Source organism: Terrapene carolina, unplaced genomic scaffold (assembly GCF_002925995.2).
Source record: "Terrapene carolina triunguis isolate 2854851 unplaced genomic scaffold, T_m_triunguis-2.0 Scaffold84, whole genome shotgun sequence".
Lineage (NCBI taxonomy): Eukaryota > Metazoa > Chordata > Testudines > Emydidae > Terrapene > Terrapene triunguis.
The window spans coordinates 14719564-14736894 of record NW_020664435.1 but is presented as its reverse complement, the minus strand read 5'-3'; the positions used below and the strand labels follow the sequence as shown (position 1 = coordinate 14736894).

At 37.6% G+C, this 17331-nt stretch overlaps 2 protein-coding genes across 2 annotated transcripts; both read right to left on the bottom strand.

Annotated features, from left to right (window-relative positions):
• Positions 1 to 1592: 1592 nt before the first annotated feature.
• Positions 1593 to 3291, bottom strand: HOXA7 (homeobox A7). Its single transcript, XM_024223004.3, has 2 exons — positions 2824 to 3291; positions 1593 to 1888 (listed from the first exon to the last, which is right to left on the bottom strand). The coding sequence occupies exons 1-2, from the start codon at positions 3197 to 3199 to the stop codon at positions 1605 to 1607; spliced, it is 660 nt and encodes a 219-aa protein (XP_024078772.1). The 5' UTR covers positions 3200 to 3291; the 3' UTR covers positions 1593 to 1604.
• A 6121-nt stretch (positions 3292 to 9412) lies between these two features.
• HOXA9 (homeobox A9) lies at positions 9413 to 14161 on the bottom strand. Its single transcript, XM_024222985.2, has 2 exons — positions 11579 to 14161; positions 9413 to 10750 (listed from the first exon to the last, which is right to left on the bottom strand). Exons 1-2 carry the CDS (start codon positions 12129 to 12131, stop codon positions 10512 to 10514), a joined length of 792 nt encoding a protein of 263 aa, XP_024078753.1. The 5' UTR covers positions 12132 to 14161; the 3' UTR covers positions 9413 to 10511.
• Positions 14162 to 17331: the final 3170 nt, after the last annotated feature.

Genomic DNA, 17331 nt, shown 5'->3' with positions numbered 1-17331 from the left:
TCAGGTGAAAAATCTAGATAGAGAAATTGACTGATTCCTAACAATTCATCACCTATGAATTTTTTGTTTTTGATTGCGGATAAAAATGATATATTTGATCTAAATTCTTTATTTGGCCTTGTAAATTTTATGCTTCTTTTGAACTGTTCCCTAATAAAGAAACACAATTCATTGTCAACAAGCATATTTATTTCCTGTGTAACATAAAACATTTATCGTGGGAGATATTTGAACACGGTATCACTTCCAAAGAGAGCTCACTTACATTTTTTCTCCACTGCCAATACTGACACGGATATCCAAATGTTCACAATGAACACATCGAAACACATTGTAACATACAATTTATGAATAAACTTTAGCCAAACCTTCATGAAGGATTTATACAGAGTTCTTAACAATACACCATGCTACAAAGTTACCAGTTTAATTACAGACTTCCCAGTTTATGACGTGATCTTACAAATGATTTCAAGACAATATAAATGACAAAAATTTCGTTTAAATATACAGTATTTTCTATTGTAGGAAAATTCACGGTATTACATATTAACACATTCTGAAATCAGGACAAAAAGATTTTTGAGAGGCGCTAACCTGGTCGTCTTAATTCACTTTTTAAAGAACATTTTCCGCTATATTAGGTAGGATGAGCTTAGAAAACAAAACGGCCTATAACAATGTACTTCAAAAGGTAGAAGCCAACAGAAGATATTAAAGCGCTTTGTACAATATTAGTATGTGTTTTCTTCTTCACTCGGAATAGTAAAGGATTGAGAAGAAAGATATATTGCAGCATATGGTTTTCATTTATAATTGCGTTGGAATAAATATATTATTTTTTCAATTTAAATATATTCAGCATTTTCGGTACCAAATTGTATACCAAAGCTATTGATGCCTGCTTTTCAAAGGACTACACTTAAGTTTCTAAAAGCATTCTGCAATTCACATTAGTATGTTATCTTCTTTTGATTAATAAAATACAGTATAGTTTAGAAGATAGGTAGGCGGAGCGAGAAATAGGTAGTCTGGAAAATAGGTAGTACAAATAATTGTTGCAGGATGTAGTGGTTTCTGTTTCATTATTTTTACAGGATTTTTTTCACTTGCTGTTTAATGTTGCCTGTTTGTTGTGATCCTTTGAAATAAAAGGAAACAGGAAGTGCAGAACTATTTATTCTAAATTAGGTAGTTTTTTTATGTGACCCTAATGCACTTACCCCTTAACAACTGATTGGGACTAATTGAGTCAGGTAGTTATGCTGGAAGTTAACGTTTTTCTGCATGTGCAAGTAGCAGTTCTCTCACGCAAATGTAACCATACAAAATACACCAAGATTTGGGCAAACGAAAATAAAATGATTAGGATGATCTTATGAGAGATTCCAAATAAGTTGGACAGGAAATGTGGGAGGTTTGGGGAGGTGGGGACTGGAAGACAAATCAGGGGACCTTTTAATGTTTGAAAATGCTCGGTTTCAAGATGTTCATTAAAGGGAACAGAATTTTTAAAATAAAACAAGAAGTCTTTTTTTAAAGAGAGCTTTTACAACTGTCACGTGCATACATAATACTAGAGATTGCTTCATCAAATGGGAGCTTTACTCGTCTTCTTCCTCCTCTTCTTCCACTTTCTCCACAGACGCTGTTGCTGACGTGTTCTCGTTGGTCGCTGGAGTGCTGGAGCTCTCTTCTTTATGCTCTTTCTTCCATTTCATCCTCCTGTTTTGGAACCAGATTTTGATCTGCCTTTCAGTTAGGCACAGAGCATGGGCGATCTCTATTCTCCGCCTGCGAGTCAGATAGCGGTTAAAGTGGAATTCTTTCTCCAGCTCCAGCGTCTGGTAGCGGGTGTACGTCTGCCGACCTCGCTTCCTATCTGGACCTGAAAGCAGGCAAACAGGCACAGAAGTTAGCTAGAAACCTGAAGATAATCAGTTCGATGGAAAGTTGGTATTTACAAACAGCCATCCAAGCAACTGGAGTAAATCCTCTTCCTTTATTCCCCCGCCCCTAACAAAGGCATTTCTCTCAGACAGCATGCCCAGCTCAAACATGGCAAATTAAGTTCTCTGAAATATACCAAAGTGGAGAGAAAACATTAAAGACAAAAACATTTTACTTCCTAAAGGATGGACTTTACAACGGGCTCTGTTTCTCCAGCGTCCTCCAGACTTTTGTGTTTCACAAAGGAAAAGAAAGGCAGGGTCTGAAACTTCAATTTATTTATTTATTTATTCATTCCAAGGTCTTTTTTTATCGGATTATAGACACATACTAGCATTAGACTCAAGAACGGAGCTCACATTTTCCAGATCTCTTTCCTTTTTACGCACGTATACAGACCCTGATCCCCAGAAAAGGCAGATGACACATTTCACACTAACAGTGAGCTAGAGCACCCCTGCCCCTCTGAAATAGTCTCTCCTCCCTTCTTTAGAGCCCCTCTTTTTCTCTTTCCTCTGCGTTTTCCGCCACATATGATTTTTGTACATTTTGTTGGGGTGAGGGTGGGGGTGGGGAACACTTACCCGTGTGGGCTCCCAGAGTACATAGCCAGCTCTCCATATTTCTACATCAACCCGCACAAATAAACGTAATACTAAAATTCCATAGCAAATTGACTTAAATAAATTTACGAGGATAGAACCCATTAATTGAGCAATAAAAAGTTTTATGATACTCATTTACATACAATGCCACGGGCTTTCTACGCAATGGCGCCTCTGCTATAATTAAAACCATAAAGGCTGTGCTGACAGTAATTTCGGCTACACATTTGCCTGGCTGCCATAGCTTTGCCCTCTCCATTCCCCATACCTGAAGACCTCATCCAGGGGTATATCCGGAAATTAGCCTCAGCCTGGCTGTGCAGGTTGCTTTCCTCCGCTTTCTCACAGCTGGATTTGGTTAGATCATTGCAGAGGACGGGAATGTTCTGATCAAAAGAGGAACAATGCAGGTTGTAGGCATCTGAGCCCAGGCTGTATCCGGAAGAGAACGGGTTTTGATATATGGTACTGTTCACATTGTACAAGCCAGGCATGGAGGAGGTGAAAGCACTAGCCCCTGGTCCATAGCCGCTTCTCTGAGAGTTGGTTGCAAAGGAGCAAGAAGTAGGCTCTGCATTTTGGAAAAGAGAAGCCCCCGTCGTATATTTGCTAAAAAGAGCGTTCACATAATACGAAGAACTCATAATTTTGACTTGTGATTTGTTGTCCGGTAGGCTTCAGTGTCGGTTTTACGAGGTAGCGTGATATATGATAACATTACACCCCCAGATTTACACCAAACCCCATTTTCTTTTGGACTGAGCTGCCTCCAGCACGTGACCAGTCATATGACCCCATCCTCCAATCTCCTCCTGCATCACAGGTGGTATGGATCAGGGTGTCTCACAATATCCTATAATGGAAGGGGAAGAGGATCAAATATATGTCTAACAAATTAAAGACAAGGGGGCTTTTGGTTAAGGGTGCCACATGGTAGATTATATTTTGTAAGATCCCTATAAAGTATAGTAAGTAAAATAAACAGAGATTTATTTGGTTGTATTATGAAACTTAAACCGCACGTTGTGCGACGCAGATCTCTCTATTCTAGAGCTGTATTGGTTTAGAAAAACAAGGTATGGCTGCGCACATATTGCTCCCTGCCTCTCAGTTTACTCCTCATTTTCTGTCTTTTTTTTTCTTCTCCTTTCTGTTTTTTTTTTTATCCAAGTGGAGATCGCATAGCATTGGACTATATTATAATATGTGTAGGAAGGTTTTCTATTTAATAAAAGCTACAGTGCTCAGCTGATCAATAGTTAGTGTTTGGGGGGAAAGCACATCTTGCACATTAAAAAGCCTCCGCAGTAAACTGAAACCATGTGTCTCTCTCACACACACATACACACAAGTTTAAATAATTCTGTTACTCACGCATGCATTATTTTTCTGCAGTAGTGAAATAAGTATATATTGCATTCCCTAATTTGCTAACAGATATATTACGATATTGCTATATTACATTCTGCTAATCGCTTTCGGCTAGATGGATCAGGATGGGGTTGCTCCAGAAATCCGCTTTTAACTCTTTTGCAAACCAGTATGTCTCAAAGGACGAAGCTAACCGTTCTGAAAGAATATTAATACTCCTTGGCTCTTATAATAATGACTCGCATACATTACCGAACCTTGCGTGTGAAACTTAGTCCATCTCTTCCGATTTCAAAGGTGAATTAATATATCGATCACGTTTTTTATTTATAATACTCCGTTGCTAAATCTGTATTGTTACGACTGTATTCCTGACGGATTCATTACGTCTAATAGCAGAACAATTCCGCTTTCCCCCGTTCCCTTGAAGCAAAAAGAGGATACCTCTCGTCTGAACACCTTTTAAAAACCAATAAGTCCTGGAGTCACACATGTAGGGCTTCAGATCTTAACTAATTGTTTGATGCATTCTTTGCCTTTCAATGTACATACCTTACTATCCGAAGACGGAGACAGCAACATTACATTTAGATCACGGGTAACGTTCCTCATTTTCTAAACACTCCGCTTTCCAACAATAAGAATGACTTTCCATTGAGGATGCTGCACCGTACCCTTCCTTTAAACGGATCATAAAATGGGTTTCCTTCTCTCAGACAGGGAGTCCTGGTAAAGACAGCTTTTACTGCCCTGCTATATTGCACATCATAAACTGGAAGAAGCACAATGGAATTGCCCCGGAAATTCTCCTTTAAATTATAGAGTTTAATGCCCTGTGTACAAAGAACTTCTCACCAGTTAAAATTGTTCTTGGAGATATTTCGCACGGACCCTAGAGTTCACGTTTTGAAAACCTAAGGGAAAAAAAAAACGCTTGAGGACTGTTTATATGCGAATATTGCAACAATCCCATGTAGGGTACGGAGAAAAACAAGTGAAATTGACTAAAGCGAAGTCATCTAGATATTTGTGGTTAAGAGTATGCAAACGTTGTGACTACATCTAGATATTTGTCAACAGCTAAACATGTACAAACCAGGTTATTATTCGCAATCTAAAGCCAGCATCTGAATAAACAGCTTCCTCTTTATTTTGTTTCAGAAATATTACTCAGCATTACAGTTAATTACAAAAAACGAAGAATCACAATCCCAACTGACTTTCTGGAAAGAAATAAAGGCCCAAGAAGTTAAACGAATGCGAAGCAACCAAGAAGACTACTAAGAAGATCAAAGAGGCTGAATTAGACGGCATTAGACCAATAAATTGCTCCTCTGGTGACAACATACCAAGATGCAAGAAGAAAGAAACAGCAAACATAACCAATGTCTAGACTTGGGTATTGATAATGCAAGACAGGAGTTTATAGAGGAGCCTTAAAAAGAACATTTAAGTGTGTCTCGCTTCTTAAAACATATTTAAAAGTAATCAGGATATTAAACATGGATACCGCCACCTTTGATTGTTTTCCTTTCATCTTTCCAATGTCACCTCTTGTAAACAATATTAATATTTCACACCAAGTTCGCACTGAATAAGACACATCAGGAGTCCCAGGAAAGTGTTTCCCCCGCACCTATTCGACAAAAGCCTCCTTAAAATACTACCTCTGGAATAGACTCTAAAACATGTCAATCTGCTGCATTCTATACTGCACGGTATAGTGCTTTAGCATATTTCTGAAATTGCAACTTTTACATTTGAGTGAATTATTACATTCAAGAAAAAAAAATAGTGGACAAGTAAATCGCAAGCTTTCAGCTATCACAATAGCCTCCTATGTTTTTAAAAAAAACTTAGAATTTATTTCTTTTTTACTAATAAAGACCCGGTCTATGTCTCATTGCATTCTGAGCTTTTCCCAGAATGGAAAAGGTAGTGATAAAATGGTGCGCAGAAGTTATACGCAACCTGGGAACACTGCCTGATTATCGGTTGTGTGTTAAGCAATATTTTGATGTAACTGTGACCCTGGACACTACTCTGTTGTTTCAAAATATGTTACCACTATAATTTATCCAATATGATAATGGGACATACCGTGCCAAATTATTACTTACTTTGAAATACATACGCACGTGTTCATTTCAGTATAATTTAACTGCTCAAGAAAAATAATTAATCAAATAATTATTTTAAAATACGAATATATGCAGACATTCGATATGAATAGGCTTATTAGAAACCTGAGAAAGCGATGGTTCTATTTCAATTATATTTTACCCTAAAAATACTAACATACTTAAAGTGATGTGGAAAAAATAACATAATCCCCACATCCCTTGCTCATTCTGAGAATTGGTTTCAAGAAATTGCCTTTAATTTAAAGAAATATTAATCAAATATATCAAAATAGTTAAGTAAGATGACTCCTAGGGCGCGGTTCGTTTTCTTTGTTTTCTTTAACTTGAAAGATATAACACTAATATCTTCGACCATGTTTAGAGGGTTCCTGTCTTTATTTCTCTTTCGGTTAGTTTTTCTCTCGTTTTCACGACTGATTTGACAAAAGATAACATAATTCCACTAAACTGCGCCATGAAAGCAGTTAGCGAGGAACAACGCAGTCAACAAAACCAAAACGGATAAATACTAAAATTAACGAGGGAAATAAAAATAAGAGGCACGAGAATTTAAGAATGAATGTGTAGAGACATCTCATCGGACGGTTAGCATCTGTATGATATAATTAAACGGGTCCCACAGAGCTGAAATTGCTAGGAACCCAAGCAGTGTTTTAACTGTATCAAAGACAGCTGTTGAAGAATTTCAGTTGCCAGTAAATAATTTTCAAATTAAAGTTTGCAACCTTGCCGTTTCTTCAGTGAACAAGGTTAGGTCGTATGTTCAGTAAGAAGAGTTCCATTTGGGAATTAAGTAACAGAGTTAGTCTGAATCTGTAAAAAGCAACAGAGGGTCCTGTGGCACCTTTAAGACTAACAGAAGTATTAGAGCATAAGCTTTCGTGGGTGAATGCCCACTTCATCAGACGCAATTTGGGAATTTGGGAGTTAGTTTGACTCTTTGTTCGTTCCCCATACAAAGCCCACGTCTTGTGAAATCGCGTTATGGACTTGATTATGAAAAACACCACCGCCGTCCACAGAACGCTACATGACATTCGAATCATTATGTTAATACTTTTTCAATCCCCGCTTCTCCGAAATATTAAAGCGCTCATGAGCCCTGAATGAAATCAGAATAGTTTGCTTGTACATTAATGGGTTAATGATAAAATGGCTAATATTTTTGAAAAAAGGAAAGGTGAAAAGGGAATTGAATAGTGTATAAAGGCGTCAGCGGTTTATGTTAACTAATTAGAAATGCTTTAATGCTTTGATAATTAAAAATAAATAAATCGTCTGATAAAATCGGAGACTGAAACTTTACCTTTTCAATTACTGCACAGCAAGTCTAATACTAACTATATTATTTTTCAATGAAGCATCATTCATAATAAGCCCAGAGTAAGAACTGTTGGCCTTGGTTAACATCAGATCAGTTGTTTCAAATCCAGTTATTCTCCTATAAAGTCGACATTTTAGGAGCTTTCAAGTGCTCTCGCAGTATGCTTCATGGCGGGTTTGTGAATGTTTTCATGGAATAATACTGCCATCTGCTGTTCTATTTGGGACATTGCAAATAATAAATGATGCAAGAACGTTTCAGTTTGCTAACAGTTTACGTCTCCGACAGCGAATACTTCAATAATCTGCTCGGCAAAAGAGTAGCAATTATACAAAATGTTCCGGTCACAAATACATTAAAGATAAACGTTCGCCTTCGAGCTTAGATTTCAGAAGAGGAAGGCTAATAAAAGGTAGTTATTTCCGCACCCCCGCTTTATCTAAAACAGCCAGACAAAACAAATGAAAAGGCTTTGGTAGAAAATCTTAATTGTGGCTGGACAGTTGTAAACTCATTAAGAGCCGAATTCCAGACAGTTTGCAGACCCGTCATTTATTACACACCCTTAATGCTGATTCTTTGAAGTTTCCTCTGTCTGCAACAACAGAGGGCGTCCCGAACATCCCAAAACACTGGAACAGGGATCAATTAGGGTCTTTTTTTGTGTGTGAGTGTGCAACAAAACTATTTCCCGTTTACTAATTATAACCCATCAAAACTTACCAGAGATTTCTTTTAAAAAAAGAAGAAGAAGAAGAAGAAGTGAGGCTGAAAGATTTTCCTTCCGCACTTTTGCACCTCTGTAAGCTTCTTGCGAGCGCCCTAAATTTTGTGTTTAACCCTGCAGCGTTTTACACCCCATAAACGGTTACAGCAGTCATTTTCTTTTATTGCATTGTATAGCTCTGAATTTTCCTAGCAACATCTTCTGCCAAGAATTGTGACTATAAATGTTCTGGCTACTTTTGTCTTAAAAATAATACACTCACAAAGCATTTGTTCTACATATTTACAAATATGGTTTGCTTGGTCTTGAGCAGACGTGCATTCTGGATCGTATTTTGGAAGATTCCTTCTTTGGGCGGTAAGATGTCGGCCTAAAGCAGGGATAACTTTAGCTGGCTCACGATATTTGCTATTTGGTTTTGTTGCTCAGCTGGAAAAAAAATAACTTTCACCCGAAATAAAGTTTCTTTAATAAACCTTCTTTCATGTATTTGGCTTCGTTGCACTAGCTTGTTGCGAGGCACATTTTCTCAGTTGGACTAAAACAGCGACCAAAGTAGACTTCATAATAATAATATCATTTCTTGTCTGTAAACCTTTACCCTTAGAGATAGTAAAACGCAATGTGCTTATTTTACGTGTCATAAGCCACTTCAGAGGAAAAATTGCAGATGCAAATAAAGGAGAAGAAAAATAACTGATTGCAAAACTTTTTAAAATGACATATTTTGCACATTACATTATATATGGAAGGGGATAAAATTAATATATTGGCAAAGCGAGGGTTTCTCAAACCTTTTGCAGCCAGTTTAGCTATGCCCATTTTATAATGGGGTAATTTACAGTGCCAACTAAAATTAAGATGTCTAATCTATTTACATTGTTGTCCCTCTAAAAAGTTTTGACTATTTCCGTCTTGTTCTTTTAAAAAAACTTTATTCAAATACGTTAACTCCAAAGCATGCACTCCATAGTATTTAAAGGGTTTCCTGACTATGTTTCTAAGCACTGGATTACATAATTGTATCCGGGTGTTTTTATGCACTCTGTAGGTTAAACAAAGAAAATTAGTACATATTATTATACAGGTTTTGCACTCATATATCTGTGCATTTAACCTGGATCAAATAAATTTCTATTCCTACCACAATTGTTCTAACCATGCAGTTTCTACTGGTTTTTATGTTGGGTTATACAGATGAGCGCCTTCTTAATAATGTTAAAACATCACAAAACATAAAAGAATCAATATATTTTATTTAGCAAAAAGTTAAATATCATTTCAACACAACAATTTGGTCAGTAGGCCATGAGGTAACTATTGCAAAATATACAGTGTATGTTCTGCATAAACACAACTTCCCAGATTTTTATATTCGATACAAATCTACAATAACCAAATGTAGCTTTTTATAGTGTATAATTTATTATCAATAAAATTAAACTTCATTACAATAAGCTTCAAATTATTTGATTAAAATTAAAACGTAAACCATAGGTAGTTACCCTTTTCACATATATGTATAGCTCCGAAATCTGATAACTGCTTACTGGTGCAAAAACAATATTTAAGCTAGTCTGATTATTTACTTTTTCCTTAATATATAGATTATATATACAGCTGACAAAGACAGTACTATATATATCAACTTTTCGTACTAAAATGACCTTCTTGGTAATAGTTTGAGAACCATAATTCTTAGATACTCCGGCGATTTTTTTATTATTGTTTTTGTTTGTTTAAATTGGTATATATATATAGATATCTCTATATATAGGTTGGGGATAGATAGATATTACAATCAAAGGTTTACTGTCTAGTTATACAGAAAAGACTTATTACACTACAGAGCTATACTCTATGCAACTTTTATAATAAACAACCTGAGTTCAAATTGAATTCTAGCTTTCACAATCACATCTGGTACAGCACCCAAGCACATAAGTTGAGTCACAAACATAATTACCACAATAAAACACAGTGTTCAAGTATTACAGCAGACCTCTCTCTGCCGCGCAAAGGGCAAATTAAATTAACTACGTAGTCTAAACTCTACAGTCCGTAAATAGTTGTGCATTACGAAAAGGTAGTTTTTTTTTGTTTTGTTTTGTTTCTTTGTAAGTGAAGAACAGGTAGAATTATACAAGCCCATAAACAGCCTTCCGTGCTAATGCCCCCTTTTTCTTTCCTATTATAAAATTAAAAGTATTATGGTACCGCCGCAGTAGCACTGGCAAACCGATATTTCAATGCTACTGTTACAAGGTACATTAACGATTAGAATTTGCCATGACAAAAAAACGAGGCCTGGGCACAGTCGCATTGTGTGGTGGGGTTGGAGCGGGGGGAGGGAGGATTTTCTTTAAAAAAAAGTAACCTGTGTTTCCTCATTATTCATCCTTTGCTCGGTCTTTGTTGATTTTCTTCATTTTCATCCTCCTGTTTTGAAACCAGATTTTCACTTGTCTCTCAGTTAAATTAAGGAGTCTCGCCACTTCGTATCTACGGTCCCTAGTGAGATACATATTGAACAAAAACTCCTTTTCCAGTTCCAGCGTTTGGTGCTTGGTGTACGGACAACGCTTTTTCCGAGTGGATCTTGCGTGCAGCCAATTTGCAGCAGGATTATCTACAATAAAAGAGCAGGAGAAGTTCAGTGGAGGGAGGAAGCCACGTCGCACCACAGTTTGGTGCCCTGACTTTAAAAGCGTAGGTAGCCTGATATTAGGGTTTACGACATTCCTTTCATTTCAGCAGACATACAGGATGGTTAGGCACAATGGAATCAAAATACAGACACATGGAGAGGTCACATAGAATCGCACGCGGTAAAAGCCCAGCCCCCGCCTACTCTAGCCTTGATATTGTTTATAGAATGTGATTTTAAAATAGACTGTCCCTCCTCCTCACCGCCCGGGGAGGACTAGTGGGCTTAGAATGTCACCGGGAAAACGTTTCAGTTTTTAATTCTGACCTTCTCCCGTGTCCCCACTGTAAGGTTTCAAGGAGATAGCGAGTCACTATACAGCTGGCTCAATTAAGCCTCCGTTGCTTATTCGCCTTATTTGCATACGCATTATTTTGTGCATTAACATTGAGCCTATTGTTCCGTTAGATTTACAGCAAGAAAATGAAGTAAATGAAGAGGTTTCTGTTTTCATCCTTACAGTAACCTACCCTGGGCTGTTTCTTGCAAGATACTCGTGACAAAAGAAGCCAATGCTTCCTAATGATTTCCCAAAAGTACGTACACGGGGAAACCACGCCTGGCCGAGTTGTGCCTGGACGTTCAGGCATTCTAATTCACGTTTTAAGAGTTTAGACATGCACAGTTCCCTTTAAGATCGAACTACACCCGAGCAACGGCAACTGCTAGTCATTTAGTTAGCCCAAGATGCTAACCTCCCTGCAGCCTGCTCAGAGACCTGAAGTCCATTACCCTTGCAGTTGCACTTACTTGGATCAATCTGTGGTTTTTCTCCGTTTGTCTCATTTTCTCCATTGTTTTCAGAGAACGCACCTTCGCTGGGTTGCTTATCCCTATCAGCTGGAGGAGAACCACAAGCATAATCAGACAGAGACAACGTGTGCGTGTCAAACGTGGTACAGTCACCCCTTCTGGCCGAGAGCGGTTCAGGTTTAATGCCGTAATGCCTGCTGGAAGGTAACCCAGGGAAAGACAATGAGCCCGGCATAGGCTCGAGCCACGAACGCATGTACCTGCCGTCAGGCGCTGCCATTGGTGCCTGATGATGCACATATGGATGGTACACAGTGGGCACATTATTAGCGCTCGGAGGGTGAACGGGGTTCCAGGAAGTGCTAAAGACTGAAGTTTTCGACTGAAAACTGCATGGGGTGAATTCAGGGTGCTCGCTCAGGGCTGGCTGTCTCGTTGGCGGTGCCAGTGGAGCAGAGGCATATCTGGACTGCACCAGGTCTTCACTCTCGTGAATTATGAAAGAGTCCACATAATAATTGCTGAGCGTCCCTGAAGTCGACATTGCCATTCAACAAACACAGAGCAGGACCTGCTGAAATTATGAAACTGCAGATTTCATGTAACAACTTGGTCCTTGCAAGAAGTACAGTCACCTAATAAGTTGAAGGCTGCCTGTCAGCCCATTGGTTGCCGGAGTCACATGGCAGGGTAGCAGAACAATAAAGTATAAATCACTCCGCAGGCTATTAATGGGTCAGTGTTTTCCAGTCATAATTTTTATAGCAAAGCCATATGTTTTTATGCAAAGGGATATTTGAGTTATACTATAAAGTTTGTTTTAATTGTGGCCAACTGAGATTAAAAGATCAGATTTTGTATTATTACCCTTTTTAAGCGGACTATTTTATATCATAATTAATCATCCCATCAGTGGTTCGTGTTCCCAGCAAAAACCTTGTGATCGGAGACCTTCACATAAAATTATACAGTAATTGAAGTAATAAAAAAGCAAAATAGCAGTTGCGGTATACTGTATTTAAATATATATTTATTATATTTCATAAGGAGTTATTGTTTCAGGAGCCACAGGCATGTTATTAAGTCAGTAACTATGAGCATATTCATTTGCATCGCTGTGTTTCACAGCAGTAAAAATTTACGAGAGCTTGGAAAGGTTAAATTATACTATTGTGTTTAGTTTGGGAACTAACTGTAAATAATACTGTTCCGTTTAGTTCCGAGCTAACTGGAGCTGGCAATGAAAAGTCAAATTCATCACAGTCTCTTACCGAAACTAATCTACAGAGTAGCTCCTTACCACACAGACCAGAGGAGGAATATAGAAATATTTTAAATCGATATTTAAATTTGTATTTGTATAGACACCACTAACTAGTCTTGGATCTTGGACTTTTCTGAACAACTGTTTTTTCACGTTTAAAGACAACAAACTCCAGTTAGAAATCCCGAATGCACCAGATTTAAAACCACAATAAGAATCTCCAAAAAAATCATTTAACCAGATACACAAGAATTAATCGATGCATTTGAATTATACTATAAACACTGTGTTCCTGGTAAATTTACCGGATTTCGAAACTATCTTTTAATAGAAGGTGTGAAAGGAAATTTGAACGAATATGCACTTCTGGAACATTGCCAATTACATTATATTAAAACACCTCAGACACACACACACACAATTATCACAGGAAAACTATAATTAAAGCGAGTGAAGTAAAATCGACTTTAATAGAACAAATACAGTGGTTGATTTCTCCACCAAATTGTTTGAATGTATTTCAGCTGTTTGAATTTATTTCCACTTTTACGTCTGTTTGCACAGAAGAGCTTTTTAGACCTGCCTTCCTGAAATGTAGCTAATATTATATCTAGAACGGAGCTAAACCAGAACAAGAGAGGAAGAGAGAGGAAAGAGGAGGAGGGGGAGGAGTGTTTATCAAGACGATTAATTCTTAAATATGCACCAAAGCAGCAGGGGGGAAAACATTCTCTTCCTCATTGCCGAAAGGCACCCTTCTTCTCAGTTGTACTGTAAAAAGGGCACTTGCATTATGTTGTATCACTTTCTGATTAATCAAATTTATGTGCAAATCTAGGTATTTGCTGGCACGTTCTTTGACTTCTGTGCACAGACTACAGCATCAAAACTAAGCGGAGGGTTACAGTCCTATACAAAAAAAAAGTGATACGGCTCCCAGATCAAGTCCAGTGTTATGAATTAAACTAATGGCTGAAACATTTGAAAGTATGACAATTGATTTAATTATCTTCTTCTGTTTATGTGTGTGCTGCTTATTTCCTGTTGTTGCAAGGAAAAAGAGACCAATGGGAGGGGGAAAACATCTCTGTCAACTGCATTTGAAAAATATTATTCAGCATAGAGACCAGCAAACGGCAGAGCAACTGCGTAATAATTAAATTCATGTGTGAATATTCTGCATGCAAAAATATGTTTCTCATTAGTTTTACATCACTATTTGGTCTCTCTCGCGCGCTCTGTTTTTGTTTCTTTTCAACTTTTCCCAATTACACCAGGAAGCTTACAGAGATGTAATTTTTAACAACAGTTTCTATCCTGATTTGAAATCACAAGAGCTATATGAAACTATTATTTAATACATTAGTCAGAAAACCTAAAAAAACAAAAACAAACAAAAAAAACCCCTAGAGATTGCCCAAGCGAATGGCAATCCGTTCTTTTACAACATTTTTAATGCAAATAAAGTTCTATGTACTCATTATAGCTTTTTTTTTTCATGCATGTACTGACATACCGCGATAGAAAAAGAAGTCTATGTCTATTACTGAAAGACGGAACTCCACGTCATTTGTATTTATTATTGAATCAACTGGGGTGAAATGTGATTGCAGAACTTCCTTTTTCCAGTAAGAAAAATAATCTTAACTCCAGGAGTCCTGGATGTTTATGTTAGAATTTGGGTACTGAAGCTGCAGCGTGTTTCATTTTTGATTGCTCACACTTATATACATAGACAGAATGTAAAATAATATGGCAGATTCTTAAACACCCTATGTATTCCGAAAATTGCTCGCTGCAGGATTAAAGGAGCATTAGGAGACTGAAAGACACCTAGAGTTAAAATAATAATACATAATAAATAACGCTATTTTCAGGCAGGTTTCTGACTAACACACTCAATATGTTCTCCTTTCTTTTTTTCCCTTTTATGGCGAGTTTTTTTAATCAATTTTAAGTTCTGATAATCAGGGTATTGAAATTATTAATTTGATATAGTTTGCATCACAAATAATTTTAAACTATAAGAAACATAATCACGTAGACAGTTAGTCACCACCAGGAAAAATTAATATAAAATTGGTCTGTGTATATGGTATCTCGGGGTATTTAGAAGAGAAACAGTTTATCTGTAGTAATTTTAAAAATGGTTCTGTCCTCCATACCTGTATAATCAGAACTCTAAAACTGCAATTTAGATACGATTTTTAAATCCAATGTAACAGAAAGGATATTGCTATTTTTAACTGAAGGGAAATAGTAAATGCAATTTATCTATTAATGCACTATAGAGCTTGCATATAGGCTTTGGCATTTGGATAAATAGTCTGTAGGAATTTTCAGTCTTGATTGAATGGGAATTGCTGGATCGCCTCTTAAAGAACTTATTTCCATTGAAAACTAACCAGTTCCAGAAATTTTAAAATGGAAATTTGTATAGAACTTGAGATAAGTGCTCATGAAATGAAAATTATATACTGAAAATTTTAAATAAAGCAGAGGCAAGCCTATGTACACACACTATAACTTAGATAGATAGATAGATAGATAGATAGATAGATAGATAGATAGATAGACATAAGTATACATCGTCATACATACAGAGTGTATACAGACATATACACTCAGAGTCATATGTCTGCAATTTAAAGGTTTGACTCTTTCTTTGTAAATGCATCCCTTCCTATGAGAATTTAATTATAACACATCTACATAACCCGTGAAAATCCCGTTTCCAAACTATTTTTATTCACTGTAGCCTATATGAGCCCTGAAAAGTTTAAAAACGAATGATCAAAAAGGATATTCAATTTTCAAATACTTCCCAAGTCCTTGCAGCCAGAAGAAATCTTGATCATGTACGTTAAGGATAAATGTTGTGCCTGTGATCTAAACAAGGGCTGCAGCTCCTATTTCTGTTTGGTCTATGTACACAATAGCCGGCAGCCCTAGATCCCCTGCACAAGGCCCAGTGAGGTCGCTGTTGCTCATTCAGCCTCAATGGAATGTCGGCGCCTGGACACACTGTAATAATGATCGTAACCGAGGCCTTGTGAGCTATAGGGAAATGGGTTTTGGCCGATTTTAAATCACTTCTGGTTACCCCTTCACCTCCGGTAAAGTCCTTTTGTGTAATATATGATTAATCCCTGGACATATGTAGAAGCAGACTTAGATTTTAGATACACTCAAGGCTGAGATGGACACGAAATAACACAACAGTGTGCAGGCAAAAAAAAGGTGACACAATGACATAAAATATCTTAACAAAAAAATGAGACTCCGTCTCTGGTCTGGTTGCAGTCGCTACCTTTGCTTACTTATATTGACGCTACATTGCAAGGACTCAGGATAACAGACTGTATGAATATTGGCACGCAATTGAATTGTAACGCATTTAAAAAATCCAGCCCCCCCCAAAAAAAAACAACAACAGAACAATTGCTGAGCAGAATGTAAAGCGCACCTGACCTTGAATGTAGACGACAAGATATATTTAAAAATTCCATAAGCAAGCAGGCTTACTCAAGAACTAGCTAACCTTGAAGAGTTCCCCAAGATTTCCCCCTTGGCTGCAATGTTTATTGGGAAGTGAATGAACCTTCGTTGCTGATAGGAAACAATGGCATTGGGACTTGACGCCTACAGATAGCTTCAGCTGTAAGATTTCTTCGGTAGTAAACCAACTCGCACTATCATACCTGGTGATGATTTCAACTGAAGTAATTAAGGCAGTTTCGTGCTGCAGAGAGAAAGGTGGAGCCCCAACAACATGAAACTACCTAAACCACAGAACAGTTCTCAGCGCTCTAATTATTACGCTCCCCATAGCCGTGTTCCTTACGCAAGGATCCCGCTATAAAAATAAAACCAGAAATGTGACCAAAACATTCCACCTCCCCTCGCTCCCCCACAGCCTACACCGGTCACCGACTCCAATCTGGCTAGGATTTTTTAAAATGTGTGTGGGGGGGGGGGGAGGGGGGAATATTCTCGTGTGAGTTTTTCTTCTAATTCTCCATGCACATGAAAAAGTGAAGAAAAGCCGTGCGCCGTAATGGTAGATCATAAAAAGCTAAAGACTCGCCATAAGCCCGGGTTAAGTCTATCTCCGCCGCCCCTCCCCCCGAAAGAAAGAATTAGCTGTAGCCGTTATTCAGGCCCTATATTTTGTTTCCCCCTAGTGCAAAACTCTTTAATACTTAAACATGCAGCAAGGAAAGAAAAAGCATATTAAATAAGCCTGATAACATGCAGACAGGTAGAAAGGCAGAGGATACAGATGTGTAAAAGTGGCTAGGACCTGTTTGATAAGAAGAACAAGACCTTAATACCCTCATTTACATGTGCTCACCTTTATGATTTTCTTCTGAGCCATCTGCTAAAGCTAGATTTTTCACCGTCCTTTGGAGTCAAAAACATCAGCATATTTCAAGGTGTTTTATTTTTCAAAAAAAAAAAAAATCAATACGCTACACTCAAGAAA

Coding starts and splice junctions, on each gene's coding strand:
- HOXA7 (XM_024223004.3), bottom strand. CDS start 3,199: ATGAGTTCTTCGTATTATGTGAACGCTCTTTTTAGCAAATATACGACG. Junction 1,889..2,823: donor CCCCTGGATGAGGTCTTCAG/GTATGGGGAATG, acceptor GCCTGCTTTCAG/GTCCAGATAGGAAGCGAGGT.
- HOXA9 (XM_024222985.2), bottom strand. CDS start 12,131: ATGGCAATGTCGACTTCAGGGACGCTCAGCAATTATTATGTGGACTCT. Junction 10,751..11,578: donor AAAACCACAGATTGATCCAA/GTAAGTGCAACT, acceptor CTTTTATTGTAG/ATAATCCTGCTGCAAATTGG.